Source organism: Alexandromys fortis, unplaced genomic scaffold, assembly GCF_014885135.2.
Source record: "Alexandromys fortis isolate MF-2015 unplaced genomic scaffold, M_Fortis_MF-2015_v1.1 scaffold_176, whole genome shotgun sequence".
NCBI classification, from domain to species: Eukaryota; Metazoa; Chordata; class Mammalia; order Rodentia; family Cricetidae; genus Alexandromys; species Alexandromys fortis.
In genome coordinates this window covers 67,950-85,133 of record NW_026068070.1, presented here as the reverse complement: position 1 = coordinate 85,133, position 17,184 = coordinate 67,950, and the positions used below count along the sequence as shown (strand labels likewise).

The window sequence follows — 17,184 nt, the reverse complement described above, 5'->3', positions numbered from 1 at the left end:
TTTTTTTTTTTTTTTTTTTTTTGAGACAGAGTTTCTCTGTAGCTTTGGAGCCTGTTCTGGAACTAGCTCTTGTAGACCAGGCTGGCCTCGAACTCACAAAGATCCACCTGCTTTTGCTCCCAAGTGCTGAGATTAAAGGTATGCACCACTGCCTGGCAAGTTCCAGTCTTTACAGCTAATTATGATGGAGGGTTCTTACACATGCTTTTATTATGTTGACATATCTAGTTGACTTGTGAATATTAAAAACTCAAAACCTTTTCACCTAGTTTTTGAGTTTTTGAATCATGAGAGTTGTTGACTTTCACCTTACTATGTAGATCTGTTTGAGAGTTGGGACCTGAGGGTCTGAAAGAATGGGACAGACTACAGTCCACTGCTGCAGACAGCCTTCCTTCGGGGTCAGTGTGCCTTTATCCCGAAGGAAACAAAGACAGCGACAATCCAAGGAAGGGTGTTTGAATTCAGAAGAACATGATAAAAAAGTGTAAATAAATGCCAGTAATCACATACTAAATATTAACAGAGCAGCCGTTTCCCAGGATGTCCTCAGGACACACCAGTTTAAACACCATTGCCTGGCACATTCTATACATTATATCTGCGAAAGCACAAAAGCAAGGCAGAGCCCATATGCAGATTCAGAGAAGACACTGGGGACAGCACTCAGCAATCCTTTTACCAGACTGTGTTCTATAGCTGTGTTCTGACATCCAACATCTAATAAATGTGTCTTGTACATGCAACATAAATATTTAACACAGGAGGCACGATCACATGCAAGAACAATCCAGGGAACGCCATGCACCTGAGGTAAAGGCTCTGCCTTTTTTCCAGGAGCCTCTCTCATAGCTCCTCAAGGCATTGTTCTCCACTCCTCAGTCTTTTGACCATGTTCCAACAAGAGTGGCCGAATTTAACAAGATGCTACTTCTATATCTATAGAAGGACATAGGATTTCTATCTTGCATTCTGTTACCAATACATGTCCATCTGGTTTGCATTTGTTGAACCATCTTTGCCAAGGTCCACGATAGACATCTCTCCAAAGAAGACACGCAGATGGTAACAGGCACGAGGGGAAGGCAATCAAGAGCACAGTGAAGTATCATCTCACACCTCACAGAGCCGCTACCCCCACAGAACAAGCAGAGAAACTGGAATGCCCGCATACTGTTGACAGGAATAGATAATGGTGTAAGAGTAAGGAGGGAGTTAAAAAAGACCCTACCTCATGATCCCAGTACTCCCACATCCAGGGATATGGCCATTCTTCTGTTTATTGCAGCACAACCAACCACTGCCCAAGCAACAAGCAATCCAAGTGCTCATCAGTGGGTTAATGGATAAAGAAAACATGTTACATTTACTCAGCATTAACAAAGAAATTCTTTACACAGAGAAACCCTGTCTCGAAAAGACAAAAAGAAAAGAAAAAAGAGAAAGAAAGAAATTATTTTAAAAATCTTTATTTTATGTGCATTGGTGTGAAGGTGTCAGATCCTCTGCAACTGGAATTACACACAGTTGTGAGCTGTCATGTGGGTGCTGGGAATTAAACCCTAGTCTTCTGGAAGCAGCCGGTGTTCTTAAATGCTGAGTCACCTCTCCAGGCCAGGAAAGAAATTTTGCAACATACAGCAACATGGATAAATCAGGGAGGTGAAATTAATCATTCACAGGAAAACACACATGGCATAGTTCCACTTCACGGAGACATCTAACAAAGGCAAACACAGAGGAGCACAAAAATGGCGTCTGCCTGAGGTTAAGGGAGTGGACCATGTCAACTGCCCCTGAGAGGCACAGCCCCTCCGCTGCTCAGGGTGAACCTGCTGTACGAATCTGCTCTAGGACATCACGCTTACAGTTAACAGAACTAAACCATGCACCTAAAGACTTATTTAAAGCTTTAAGCTGGCCATGGTGGCACACCCTAGCAGAAGGGGGAGACTCAGAGTCCAACCTGGGCTACCTGCAGAGACCCTGTCTCAAACACAAAGACTTTAGTATATCACTTTTTTTTTTTTAAGTTCACGTGTGAAAATCAACTATAACCTGTCACAAAAGTTTCATGGTAAAGGAATGGACTTAGGATCTGGATATTGCAAGCTAGGTGACTTAGTTATTATACTGCGTTCCTATAGCTTTTCTTCATGAAATTGTTCTGTTAATTCTCTGTGCTTTTCTTTCACTCTTAAATCTTTCTTTCTTTCTTTCTTTTTTCTTTCTTTCTTTTTTTTTTTTTTTTTGTAGAGAGTCATCTGGAAATCCCAGGCCTGACTTTATTTTCTTGTATTTTAAAATGTTACTACAGAGACTGGAGAGATGGACTAGGGGTTAAGAGCACTGTGATCCCACCTACCTATAACCAGCAGTCTGGAACTGTTCTAATAGGGCCAAGAAAAGTTTCCCTTGAGCCAATATAAAAAGGATTTTATGAACCTCCAAAGTATTGATCTGTAGGTTATTATAGGTCAGCTCAAAGGATACATATTCCCTACAAAGCACAGAGCTATTGTATTGCAAATGCTTTTTAAAGACTTATTTATTATTTTAAAGGTATGTATGTGTGTACCACATATGTGCAGGTGCCAATGGTGGTTAGAAAGGGGCATCAATCAGGAGGTTGTGAGTTACCTGATGTAGATACTGGAAACTGAACCCAGGTCCTCGGCAAGAGAATTAAGTGTTCTTCATTGCTGAGTCATCTTTCTAGCTGTCTTTGGGTTTCTATTGCTGTGAAGAGACACCATGACCATGGCAACTCTTAGAAAAGAAAATATTTAATGGGGGTGGCTTACATTTCAGAGGGTCAGTCCATTACCATCATGGTGGGGCCTGCCTGCAGGCAGTAGAAAAGTGGCTAATACAAGTCCAGACTTTCAGATTATAGTGCTAGGTATGGAGGCACATTTTTTTTTTTTCTTTTGGTGGCACACATCTTTAATTTCATCATTCAGGAGGCAGAGGCAAGCAGATTCTGTGAGTTTAAGGTCAGCCTGGTCTACAGAGTGAGTTCCAGGAGAACCAGGACTATGTAGAGAGACCCTCTCCCTATCTAAAAAGAAAAACAACAAACAAAACCAAAAAAACAACCAAACAACCAAACAAAAACCTGATTACAGTTTAGCTCACAAACAGGCTGAGTAGGATAGCAGTTAAGTGACTTCAAGTTGTATTGTATAGTCACCTGTCACTTGAGCACATTTTGGTTAAAGATGGAGCCTATATACTTAGGAAGTCCCGTAGAATTCCAGTGGAGCTTAAAATTATTATTTGATGACCCTGCAGGAGTCTTAAAGACATAGCAAAATGCAAGTGACTGTACAAAAGAAGAGCCCACTTCCCCTGCCCTCCAGACTCAGTCTTTGTACACGTACAAAAACCGGTGTTGGAAGCCGGGCGATGGTGGCACACGCCTTTAATCCCAGCACTCGGGAGGCAGAGGCAGGCGGATCTCTGTGAGTTCGAGACCAGCCTGGTCTACAGAGCTGGTGCCAGGACAGGCTCCAAAGCCACAGAGAAACCCTGTCTCGAAAAACCAAAAAAAAAAAAAAAACCGGTGTTGGGAACAGTATACCCTGCTATGAACAGCAGTGATAGACATCTCAGGCATCTCTTTCTTGATGGCAATTGCTAGAAGCTGACCCTGAGCTCCTCACGCGCTGGTCCTGTGCACCTTCCAAACTTTCAGGAAGTTATTGGTCTGTAAGTATAATCGGGTGGTCACAAAGATGAGAGACACGTGACTCGTTTTAATCCTTGAATAATATAAGCAGACATCCTGACTATGTATGAGCCTTCAAAATTTCCATTTTCCCACTTTTTTTTTCAATCAGAAGTTTGTGATAGAAATAATCTCTGAATTCACATGTACTTCTGAACAGAGACTCCTCTCTGCTAGGCAGAGAAACATCACCTCCGTACAACTGGCTTCAGCAGAACCTGCAGGAATCTGCCTTGTTTGACAACAGAGATTAGGTGCCTAATCAACACTCTCGGGTTGGGGACTCCCTTGTGGCCTGACCCTGCCACACACCCAGGGCAGCAGGACAAGAAGCTTGATCGGTCTGGCCAAGTCAGCAGCTCAGCCAGTGCTCTGCTTCTGCGCACTGGGCAGGAGGATGGGGGTGGGACTTCAGGCGGAATCGCAGACGCTTTCCGGTCTCATTAACTTTGCTTCCGTTGGTGAAGACGAAGAGCTCCACTGCTGGGAGTGTTCTGCAGGGCAAAACCTGTAGGGGCAGGACCGCGCCGGGTGCCAGCCCCGCCCATCTATCATACAGCAGGAGGGTAAAGTCAAAGGTGCTCATCCCGGAGACCAGTGGACTCAATCCCTGGCACCAGCACCAGCACCAGCACCATGCCTATAACACTGGGTTACTGGGACATCCGTGGGGTGAGCGCCCATCTGACAGTGAAAAGAATCGCCGCGGGGCTAGGATGAGGGAAGCGGTGAGGGGGCGGGTCCTAGAGGAATTCCTTTGCTTGTCTGGATCAGAATCCTGCACACGTGCTAGCTGGTGCGTGCACCTGTGTGTAATCACTTGGCCGGAGGTGAGGTCACATAGAAATCCGCAGGTCCCATTCCTTACCTATCTCTACAGCTGGCTCATGCTATTCGCCTGCTCCTGGAATACACAGACACAAGCTATGAGGAGAAGAGATACGTCATGGGCGGCGGTAATGACATTCTTCTGGTCAAACTTCTTCCTTACCCCTGTCCATTGGTGCTTAGCAGCCCGTTTCAGACCTACATTACATGACAGGGCTCCTCCAGGTGGACTCAGAATCTTCCTCTTCCAGAAACCTCCAGAGGGTGGGCTTGATCTTTTAATACAGAACCCTGGAGGTGGAGGAGTGGGTGCCCCCACTGCTGTTGAAATTAGATCACATTCCCCATGAAGACTTGCCTGAACCGTTTGTAAGTTTTAGAGATATAGAGCCCACAGCCCCAAGCACTCTTCATCCCTGGAACCTTATGTTGTGAGATTCAGTGTGTGAGGTTGCAATTCCCTGCTTTAGGAGGTTGGGTCCCTGGAATAGGCGTGTTGGACACAAGGCTGATTTCTTTTTATGTAACCTTATCAACCACAGCTCCTGACTATGATAGAAGCCAATGGCTGAGTGAGAAGTTCAAGCTGGGCCTGGACTTTCCCAATGTAGGTGCAGGGAAGGGAGGCTTGAGGGAAGGCATGGTATTCCCACCTCTTCTTATCACCTGGCTGAGGGGGTTTGGGGTCAGAGCTTCTGCTCTCCTGCTCCCATTCCTGGTGGCTGCACAGTGGGATGGGCTGTGTCCCAGCTCTTCCATTCAGTGTGTACTGTGTTCATGGAGGACTTCCCATGCTGGTCACTCTGAATGCCAGGTCACATGGCCACATACATGTCTGTCCTAACCCAGGGAAGTGAGGCTGGGACCTGATATTCCCACCTGATTGTCCCTCATTGCTCTTCCAGCTGCCCTACTTAATTGACGGGCCCCATAAGATCACCCAGAGCAACGCCATCCTGCGCTACATTGCCCGCAAGCACAACCTGTGTGAGTGGGGCTGGCTGCAGAGTGGGGTATGGGGGACAATCTCCTTGTCTGGACTGGCGTGAGAGGCTAAGGGTGAGTTTGTGTTGTGTGTGCTGCAGGTGGAGAGACAGAGGAAGAAAAGATTCGTGTGGACATTTTGGAGAACCAGGCTATGGATGTCTCCAATGACCTGGCTAGAGTCTGTTACAGCCCAGACTTTGTGAGTCCCGCTCCCGTGCTGGGCTGGTCACACAGAGTTTGGGTCAGGATTCAGCTCTTTTAGATTCCCATCTGTACAGGTCTTATTTACCTTCTGATTTCCTTAGCCACTTATCCTTCAGGATGTGTTCTGTGTTATCACCAGCAGTCCCCAGTGCACTGAAATATCAAATGAACACTCTTACTTAGGCCCTACCTGTCTTAGTCCAGACTTCCCAGAGCACACGTTAAGTTCCTCAATAATAGGTCTTCTGTACCCCCATAATGGGTTTCCCTGCCAACACAGTAAGCCAGATCAAGCTGAACTGCTAAAGTCCTAGAATATGTTTATTTGAGCAAAGCAACTCCTGGGTGGGTTCTCCACTCCCAGAGATTGAGGCCAGAGGAGTCATGTGCCAAAAATAAAGCAGGGAGATTATATAGATTGTAGGTGTGGGGTGATGATGTATCCACTATAAGCTGCGCTTGTGCCCAAATATGGTCAAGAGCTGAATGCTTAGACAGGGACTTGGGCTGCTGGCAGCATTAGGACAGGAAGCTGCAATAGTCACCTGAAATGCCAATGAAACTGGGCTTTTTGGCACTTTTTTTTTTTTTCATTTCAGAGACTCTGGGTAGGCCTAGGAGAAAGAGAGAGAGAGAGAGACAGGTCTGGGGCTTTCTGGATCATGCAGGGGCAAACTGGAGGGTCCAACCAAACCCTAGATAGTGACATCATGTTTCCCAAGTGTTCTCCACCTGTGCCCTCTGCTTAGGCCCTCACCAGGTAGTTCATATCATTGCTGCCCATTAAATACAAGTATGCTCAATGGATCAGAAAAAGAAGTCCAGGATGAAGACTCACAGGGAACTATTCCCAGCCCCTCCCAGTGCTTCCTTCAACCCATGGGAGGCAACATATTTTTCTATAGGTGGCTCAGGAAGAGCCTGAAGGTCTTTCTTTTCTTTCCTTCAGCCTCAAATCCTCCTCAGTTTAAGGGGGAAACTCAAGTATATTTCATTCTTCTGGAACCTATGATATGGAACTCCCATTTTCTCTGAGTACTTTCACTTCTTGCTTCTTTGGTGCTGCCTTGCATCAGCCCCAGTGCCTGGCAGTGCTCCGGGCATTCATGGGTTTACGCATCAGGAATGAGGATGTCCCATTGCGCACAGTGTCCTTTTCTTCTCTGGCTTTCCCATTGCATTTGAAGTATGGGATGAGCTACGATGGAATCCGGTAAATGACTGTTGATATGTGAAATCAAAGCCTGGGCTCCATCTTAGTGGAGATGGCTTCCCACCCCGTGTAGGACCATGCCTGGCACTGCTGACCTGGTCGCTCTGTCAGGGAACTCTGTGGTGATAGCTGTTTCTACCTCAGGAGAAACTGAAGGGAGACTACTTGGAGCAGCTCCCTGGGATGTTGAAGCTCTTCTCACAGTTCCTGGGGAAGCAGACGTGGTTTGTTGGTGAAAAGGTAAAAGAGAAGAAGTTGGGGGTTGTCATTTTTCCAGGGGTACTGAATTTCATGCCCCCTCGTTCTTGGCCTTTTGCAGATAACTTTTGTGGATTTCCTTGCTTATGATATCCTGGACCTACACCGTATATTCGAACCTAACTGTCTGGACGCATTCCCAAACCTGAAGGACTTCGTGGCCCGCTTTGAGGTGATGCCCTGATCCTCCTTCCTCTTGGCTGTCAACTTTTCCCTAATGTTTTCTTGGTCTTGGAGATGAAGTGAAGAGCAGGTAGCATGAGTTGAGTGCTCGCTTTCTCCCATAATCTGTGCTCAGCACCTGGTCTCTGTTGACCAAGTTCATCTTTACAGCGTTCCTCGAGGGTGGGGGAAGTCATCTGTCCCACAGCTCAGATAAGGAATTGTGAAATTCTGGAGGGTTACCTACCCACTCAAGATTTCTGCAGTAGTAGAACTGGGCTGGACTTGCTGTTGGCTCCTGCTCCTCAGGGCAGCGGGTAGCGGCTGCAGACTGGGTTACTTGAGGTACCAGGATGTAAAGGATACTTGTGCTTGGTCTGCTGAATGCTTTGCCGAGACCTTTGTGGGGTTCCTGTTAGAGAATTAAATCCTGAGGTGTGTGTTATGGGCTCTCCTCCCTCACGCCTTTCATTTTTTCCTTTTGAGTGTCCAGCTGTTCCTTTTGTGAGATTAACCACTTTATTTTTCTGTTTCCTGATTTCTGTATGAGGCATATGTTATGCCCAGTAAGAAAGGAAAAGGTGGTTCTTAGACACACCTGGGGACCACGTGTATCAGATAATATCAGGCAAACCAGAAAGGGAGGCGTGTGTGTGGTACCACCTGGGTGCCGGGGAGCCCTGTTTCGCTGGAGACTACTTGTTTGATATCTACGCCATCTTCTGGATTAGAAATTGGGGGTTGCAGATCTAGGTCCAATTGGCTTTTCAGTCCGGAACTCATTTTCCTGTCTCATTCCTTACCAAGTGATCTCAGCCAGTTCTCGTCATTTGCTCTGAACTTGGTGACTTTGAGAGGAAGAGGCTTGGGAGTGTTGAAGGCTGCAGCTTTAGGCTAACTGTGAACTTGGTCTCTTGATCATAGGCAGCTCCGGACATCTGAACTCTTTAGAGATTTTCTGGAGGCTCGCTCTCTTGGTAGAAGGCCAATAACACTTGTAACTCTTATTGAGCCCGGTCCCTTTATCAGGACCGGACACAGGATTGGTTGAGGCTCAGTACCAGGTGCAGAAGCTGAATTTCTCCTCAGGGCAAGCCTGGCTTTTCTTTTCTGGTCTGCTATATCTATAACCTTTACCCCGGTTTTACCAAGTCACTGGTTAAGATAGGGGCTATCTGCCAACACGTCCCTTTGTCCTTCTAGATTCCTATTCAGTGGGCAAACCCAGGAAATACAGAGTTTGTGTGTGCATGAGGAGCGTGTCTGTATAGATGGGGTGATAAGGCCTGTTAGGGAGGGCAGGAAGGGAGTGCCAGGAGAGAGTACAGCATTGGAGAGACAGAGGCCAGGATGATCCCAAATGTGTGCTAATGACTAGCAGTGTGACCAAGAGGAAGTTGATAGCCCTCTCTGGCCCTGAGCAAACCTAAATCTTGGTTTTCTTTTTTTTTTTTTTTCTAACTCTCAGGGACTGAAGAAGATCTCTGCCTACATGAAGAGTAGCCGCTTCCTCCCAACACCTCTGTATACAAAGGTGGCCACGTGGGGGAATAAGTAGACCTTGACAGGGCAGGAGGTGGGAACGAGGGACCTGGGGCTCTGGCAACTTTGAGCTTCCTGTAGCCCTGGCACTTCCTTCTTCTTTCTGTCCACTTGCTGACCCCAGAGTGTCTTGGGTCTTCTTTTCCTTCACCCAGTCTCAGCCCTTTCAAGCCCTTTAAAGCCTGGGTCTTAAGTTTCCTTCAGCAAAGTGCTCTTCTAGTGTGGCTGTCTGACCCACTTGACAGACGGTCTTACCTGTCAGTTGCTGTGATGTCATGAAGAGTTGGGACTCAGAGCTCAGCCTGGGCTTCCTAGCGAGCTAGTAGTCTAGAGATGCTGATGTATGAGGTCTCTCTGGACTATGTCAGGTACCACTGTTAGCCCTGGATCACCCTTGCCCTGTGTTGCACTGCCTGCTATCTCTGCTGTCTCCAAAGACTGCCTCTCGACCTGGCAGAGTTTTGCAGGGATTCTGGTTGCATAAGCAGGGTTGGACTTCTTGAGGCCATCTGATAGCCTCTCACCAGGCAGCTGCAGGAGGCTCTGTGGAGCTCAAAGGGAGCCTTTGGGGGCTTGGGATCGCCTATACTCTAGCACTGCTCGGGCTTCATATGGGTCTCAGGGGTGAGGACCCAGGCCTGGGGAGTCTCCAGCAGGAAGCTGGAATCCTCTCTGCCCCGCATTAGTATGGAAGAGTAATATCCATGTGTCACCAGGACCCTGTCTCCTCTGTTCCTGATGCCTCTGGAGTTTCCTGTCTGGGTCCTGATTAATCCCCTATCTCTGTGAGCCACTGTGAAATAAATTTGTTCATGCTTTCATAATTTCAGGTGTCTTTTCATACCATTTATATCAGCATTCTTTGGATAGGCATAGAATTGTAGCATGAACATTTGGTTTCAGATGTGCCCTCCCTCACTGTCTCCCCTAGAAATGAGTTTCTGGTAAAAAAGAATCCAGTCTTACTGACTAGGAGTCATTTGTACATTGCCATACCAAATCCAGTGTCGTCTGTGTGACATGACATATGTCATTATGCCTGACGGAAGCTTCGTGTCCAATGGGAAGAGGCTCCCTGGCGATCAATGGCAGATGGCCTGGTATTGGCCGCCCTTGGGGCATAGACGGGTTTCTAGATTAGCTGGCTATGCGGGATATGGGCTTTGCACAATCTCTTTTATAATAATGATATTCGTCATATCTACAAGACAAGGATAATCTCTTCAGGAACAGCTCCGAGATAGGGACAGGACATACAAGGAATAGGAGGTGAAAATGATGAAGAAATAGAGAACCCAAGTGAGCAGAGAAATGAACATCTAGGCTGAGGGAAGGCCGGGGAAGAAGACATGGAGGAAAGGGAAATGGAAAGGAGGGGAACTGGTCTGGGGAAAAGGACCAGGCTGTCCCTAAGGGCCAGAGCCAGCAGGGTGACCACAAATATGGCTCCACGTCTTGGCTTTCCAGTCCTGTTTTGGGTTCTAAAGGTTGTCTTTGCAAAGATTGGTCTAGGAAGGAAGCAGCTGCTCTTTCTGTGTGTGAGCAGCACACAGAGGCTAAGGGTCTCCCTCCTCCTCACACAGCTGGACAGAGGCTAAGGGGCTCCCTCCTCCTCACACAGCTGGACAGAGGCTAAGGGGCTCCCTCCTCCTCACACAGCTGGACAGAGGCTAAGGGGCTCCCTCCTCACACAGCTGGACAGGCAGGTAACTGCATATACCCCTGTTTACAAGGGAGGGCTCAGATCTTCATCTTGGCTCTCTCAGTTCACTCTCCAAGAAGGAAATTTCTTCTCCCTCTTGCCTGTATTTCCATGGAGGAGGGACCAAGCAGGGCAAAGGCATCAGTAACAGGCCAGCGTACTTGGGAAGAGAGCAAAGACCTCACCCGGTACCTCAGCAAACGCTGACTTAATGAGGATAGGGATGGGTGAACCAGCATGGAGATAACAGAGTGGCCTTGGTCATTCTCCTGATGCAGAAGATCTAAACTTTGAACCCTGGTAGAGGAATGTATAGTCACTGTGTCCATCCTATCGTCGCCAGCCCTGCTAGTGAAGACCCTACAGAGAGACACTGTGATGTGCGCCATCTTTCCAGCTGAGTGCCCAGATACGCTAGGAATAGATCATAGCTCCTGGGCTGCCTGTCCCCAAGAGGCCTGGGACTGCAGCCTCCCACACTGTCCCCCGGCACTGTGCAGACAGTTTGTACAGTGCGTACAGATTGCTCACATAATCACCAGGTGAGCAGCCTGGATCAGTGTGATGGGAAGAAAGGGCTGAGAAAGTACCTCGTCCTCGGGATGCCTACTGCATAAATAAGGGACAAGGAAGAAACAGAATGTAGTGACTGTCATTTGCCGCAGGACCCAGCACCACTGGAGGCTGCATTCACTCCCCATACCTGTCCAACGACACTGGCAATGCTGTCCCCGATATAGGTTGCTGAAATGACCAACTTCTTTTAGTAGATGGAAGACTTGAACACAGGCCCAGCCTTCAATAAAGGCCAACAATTCTCCATTTCCATTCCAAGGAAGGCATCGTCCAAAAGGGGAAGGGAAAGACTATTCAGAGTGAAGGAGGGTCAGTGAGAGACTACTTCAAAATGGGCATGAAGTCCTTCGCGTTTGGGAATGTGTCCAGGCACTCAAATACACAGTGCTGGTCAAAGATATTACAGGTGAGGAAATCCACACAAGTCCTCTGCAAAAAGCTGAGGGTGCAGGCGCTGAAAATTGGGAAACCTGGAAACCCCCTCAGCCTCACCTCTCTCGCCTTTCCCTCATCCCCTGCAAACCACTGGTTTGTAGAACACTGTCTTCTCAGGCTGCTCTCTAAGGACTCTGGCTTCCATTTCTTCTGGTGCACAGTGTCATTATCCTCAGACGTGTATCTCAGAGGGGGATTCCCACACAGCGGGGGCTCCCTCCCAGGCCAGAATTAGGCACAAACCGCACACAAACACCTGTTTTCACAGCGAGATTCTTTATTAAGCAGGGAAGAAAAGTTAAGGTGAGCCGGGCGGTGGTGGCGCACACCTTTAATCCCAGCACTGGGGAGGCAGAGGCAGGTGGATCTCTGTGAGTTCAAGACCAGCCTGGTCTACAAGACCTAGTTTCAGGACAGGCTCCAAGACCACAGAGAAACCCTGTCTCGAAAAACCAAAAAAAAAAAAAAAAGAAAAGAAAAAAAGAAAAAAAGAAAAGTTAAGGTGGCTGCTTTTTGACTCTTGGCAGAAAAACAGTAGCTTGCAGGTGTAATTTTAACTGAGGAGGTCTGTGTTAGAATGGGCTAGGATGCGGTTTTATATTTTAATGGGCATGTGAATTAGGAGAATGAAAGGGGGGCTTTTGATTGCTGGACATTGGTAATGAGCCTCAGGAATACCTCTGGGCATATGTGAGTCTGGGACTTCTGAGGGAATAGGCCTGAGCCAGGACCTCTGTGGATCCAGGAGTGAGCTGTGACTTCTGCCAATTTGGGCATGAGTCTGGGATCTCTGAGGGAGTAGGCAGGAACCAGAGACCTCTGCGGGTCTGGCCATGAGTCTGGGACCTTCAAGGGATTACGCAGGAACCAGACACCTCTTTGGGTCCAGGAGTGAGCTTGACTTCTGCGGGTTCGGGCCTGAATACAGAACCACCGAGGGAGTAGGCCTGAGCCAGGACCTCTACCAGAGCATGCCCAAGGCAGTAACCTCAGCAGAAAGAGCCCCAAACAAGCAATCTTCTGTGGGAGCAGGCCTGAACGACCCCTGGTTTGCAGAGCAAGTCCTGGGAGTGCCGAGCAATGACCAGGAATAGGGAGTGACCAATGGGGTGGCTGAAACCTTGGCTCTGACTACACCACAAACAGCAACCATCTGAGCCTGAATCCATGGCACCTGGAAGATTGATCACCAGAGTCACAGGCAGCCCCAATTACACCAATCAGAAGAAAAGATGGGTAGAAAAGGTAAGAACACACACAACACCACAAAGAGCAACACAACACCAGTAAAAACTAGTGACCCTACAACAGCAAGACTTGAACAACCAAATATAGATAAAGCAGAAGAAAATGTCCTAAAAATAACTTTAGGAGAATGGTTGAGGCCCTTAATGAGGTAATGAAAAATTCCCTCAAAGAAATGGAGGAAAAGACAAACAAAAAAATGGAAGACATAAACAAATCCCTTAAAGAAAACCATAAAAGGTGGTGCATGCACTTGGGAAGCAGAGGCAGGTGAATCTCTGTGAGTTCGAGACCAGCCTGGTCTACAAGAGCTAGTTCTAGGACAGGCTCCAATGCTACAGAGAAACCCTGTCTTGAAAAACCAAAATAAAATAAAAAAGAAAACCATGAAAAAGAAATCAAACATGTGAAAGAAACTATTCAAGACTTGAAAACTGATATAAAGACAATAAAGAAAACACAAGTCAAGGGACTTATAGAAACAGAAATCATGAGAAAACCACAAACACAAGCATGAACAGCAGAATACAAGAGATGGAAGAGAGAATCTCAAGCACTGAAGATATAATAGAGGAAATAGACTCATCAGTCAAAACATTAATTCTAAGAAAAGCTTAACACAAAATATCTAGAAAATATGAGACACCATAAAAAGACCAAACCAAATAATAGGTATAGAAGAAGGAGTTCAACTCAAAAGCACAGAAAATATATTTAGTAAAATCATAGAAGAAAACTTTCCCAATTTAAAGAAACATATGCCTATGAAGATACAAGAAGCTTACAGAACACCAAACAGACTGTAACAAAAAAAGTCCCATAGTTAATAATAATCAAAATACTAAACATACAGAATAAAGAAAGAATATTAAGAGCTGCAAAGAAAAAAGGCCAAGTAACATATAAAGGCAGACCCTATTAGAATTACACCTGACTTCTCAATGGAAACAATGAAAGCCAGAAGGTCCTGGTCAAGCGTTATTCAGATATTAAGAGACCACGAATGCCAGCCCAGACTACTATACCCCAGCAAAACTTTCAATCACCATAGAAGTACAAAGCCAAATATTCCATGACTAAACCAGATTTAACTAATACATTAAACCTAGCCCTACACAAAGTACTAGAAGGAAAACTCCAACCCAAGGAAATTGGCTACATCAACAAAAACACAGATAATTGATGATCTCACAGCAGCAAATCCCAAAGAAGGGAAAAAAAACCACACACACACAATATAACAGAATTGGACAGCAAATCAGAATCCACCCTTCTGCTGGATACAAGAAACACACCTTAACCTCAAAGATAGACATTGCCTCAGAGTAAGGGTTGGGAAAAAATTTTCCAATCAAATGGACCGAAGAAACAAGCTGGTGTAGCTATCCTAATATCTAACAAAATAGACTTTAAACTAAAATCAAAAGAGACAAAGAAGGACATTTCATCATAGAAATCCATCAAGAGGAAATCTCAATAATGAAAATCTGTGCCCCGAATACAAGGACACCCTCATATGTAAAACAAACACTTCTAAAGCTTAAATCACACATTAAACCTTACACACCGATAATGGAGACTTCAATGCTCCACTCTCACCACTGGACAATTGTCATATGAACGCAATCATAAGTGGTTTTCAAACATAAAGCAAAGAAAAGCCAGCCCACTAATCACAATCCCAGAGAACCTAGACAACAATGAGGACCCTAAGAGAGGCATACATGAATCTAATCTACATGAAAAGTAGAAAAAGACAATATCTACTGAGTAAATTTGGAGCATGGGGACCATGGGAAATGGTTTAAGGGGAGGGGAGAGATAGGAAGGAAGTAAAGAAAAACGTATAGCTCAATAAAATCAATTTAAAAAGATTTAAAAGAAAAAAAGGAAATGCTACAAATAAACCATAACTGTGTTCTTCAGATGTCTGACACTTTTAGTCATCAAGAAAAGGCAATGAGAGCTCCCGCAAGAGCCAGGTTGCGCTGGCAGCACAGCCCAGAAAGCAGGCATTTTAAAATAACCAGGGCTTTTTTCCTGCTATGGCTGAATCAGGAAAATCTCTCATAAAGGAGCTGGGGCATGCCACCAGTAAACAGCAAGACGCTGTGTTAAACTCTGTGTTCTTGTGTCTAGAATTCCTTTTCAAACTCTCTCAGGTTTTAAGTGGATTTAGCTGGCCATGTGGGTGCCAATATGTAGGAGGAGAAGGTGGAGGCAGGATGCCCATTTCCTTCTGAGGTAGAGCTAAGAGCTAATAGCCAGCTGCTTTGCTTTTCTGGTCTTCAGCTGGCGCCCCAATATCTACCCCTGGATTATTATTATTTGTGCTACATCTGGCAACCAACTCTTAGGACTTTACAACCACCAGCACAGGCCAGAATGTTATCATTTTGCTGACTTTCCCTGTCACCTGGGTACCCTGTCCCTTGAAGAGACAAGCTCCACCTACCCCCAATCATCCCAACCCACCCCCACTTCCCACCCCCACTCCACTTCTTGCCAAGGCAAGCTGATCTCCTGCCTTCTCTGCTCCTCACTCTTTCTTTCTCTCCCTCTTCTAAAGAGGTAATTACTGCCACTCTCCCTTCCCTTCTTTCTTCTCTCTATCCTCTCTTTTCTCTTTCTCTGACCCCCTTCTCTCCCTCCCCATCTCCTTTCCCCTCCATTACCCCTTACTCTCAGACCATTCCCAACACCCACTAAATAAACTCTATACCCCAGCTCTCTCCATGGCCTATCTGTCTGTCTCCCACCCACCTGCCAGTCCCCTGGTGTCCTTCACTGGTCCAGCTAAGGACTTCTAGGGACCCTGTAACCTCTACCCTTCAATATGGTTGCTTCTTCTCTACTAACTAAATCAAATGCTAAGCTTTTCCAGAAACACCGCAGCGGACATAATGAGAAATGGTATCTTGAAATGTATGCGGCATCTGCATAAAATTAACTGTCAACTATGTGGTACGTAACCTAGAACAGAATCACAATTACGATGTTCCTAAGGAAACAAGTGTGGACTGCCTTGGATCCGTTGTTCAAATTTCTCCAGGAAATGACTAAGCAGTGGGTAGAAAATTAATAAACACTTTTATTCAGGGAGATTCACAGACTTTGCTTCCTCAGGTGGAAGCATCGTTGAGCAATAATTTACCAAAGGCCGGGCAAACATTCCAAAGCTTTGTGAAATGAGGAGAGTGAGCTGGGCGTGGTGGTGCACACCTTTGATTCCAGGATTTGGGAGGCAGAGGTGGATGGATCTATGAGTTCAAGGCCAGCCTGGTCTACAAAGTGAGTTCCAAAGAATGCAAGTATGAAATGAAACTGCTGTGCTGGCCACCAGGTGCCTATGTCATTGAGACAGAGGTGAACATTATTTACTGTGGTCACCCACAGATTAAATGATTCTACTGGAAGAACAAAGGATAATATGAAGTGCTAAACTAATTTTACCTTGAACATTTACTTGTTGAATTATACAATTAAAATGTTCCAGAGAACAATTAGTTAAGAGATGATCATGATCCTGGCTAGAAGATTTTAAGTTATGGAAATCCACATATCTAAAGCATGAAGATGACTAGACAGAGTGTCCTAGGATTATATTAATCGCACCTGCACAAAGAAGTGAGTATCTGTAAAAATCAAACGAGAGTCTGGAATGAGACAAACACCTGCCTGCAAACTGAACACCTCGTTTCCGTGCTGCTGAGAGGGCTTCGCTCTGCTGCGGGAAAACTCGGAGTTTCCTGAAGCTCATTCTAGGTGTGATTTTAAATCCCTTCAGGTGGATATCACGCAGATGAAGGATTGGTGAGTCATGAATCTGACAAATGTTCCAATTATTGCACAAATTCACCAACTGTCGTCACCCATTGGATGTGAGCCACTCTGCAGGGAATACGCTAGAATCTTGCAGGTTAGTTAGTCGCTGTTCCACTAACTAATGCTTTTTGTCATGGTTCCACAGGCTAAGTGACTGGATGCTCACTTTGGGGAAATGCCTCTGTAAGGCTTAAGTCATTTTTGGAGATGAATTTCTGATAGTTTTCTTTCTTTCTTTCTTTCTTTCTTTCTTTCTTTCTTTCTTTCTTTTTTTTAAAATCATTGCTAAGGGGCTGGAGAGATGGCTCAGCAGTTAAGAGCATCATCTGCTCTTCCAAAGGTCCTGAGTTCAATTCCCGGCAACCACATGGTGGCTCACAACCATCTGTAATTAGGTCTGGTGCCCTTTTCTGGCCTGCAGGCATACATGCAGGCAGAATATTGTATACATAAATAAATAAATATCGTTGCTAACTA

At 45.9% G+C, this 17,184-nt stretch overlaps 1 protein-coding gene across 1 annotated transcript; it reads left to right on the top strand.

The window, feature by feature from the left end:
• Window positions 1-4,178: 4,178 nt before the first annotated feature.
• LOC126487884 (glutathione S-transferase Mu 4) lies at window positions 4,179-9,748 on the top strand. The gene is made up of 8 exons (XM_050120926.1): window positions 4,179-4,402; window positions 4,611-4,686; window positions 5,101-5,165; window positions 5,464-5,545; window positions 5,644-5,744; window positions 7,107-7,202; window positions 7,282-7,392; window positions 8,851-9,748. The coding sequence occupies exons 1-8, from the start codon at window positions 4,367-4,369 to the stop codon at window positions 8,938-8,940; spliced, it is 657 nt and encodes a 218-aa protein (XP_049976883.1). The 5' UTR covers window positions 4,179-4,366; the 3' UTR covers window positions 8,941-9,748.
• Window positions 9,749-17,184: the final 7,436 nt, after the last annotated feature.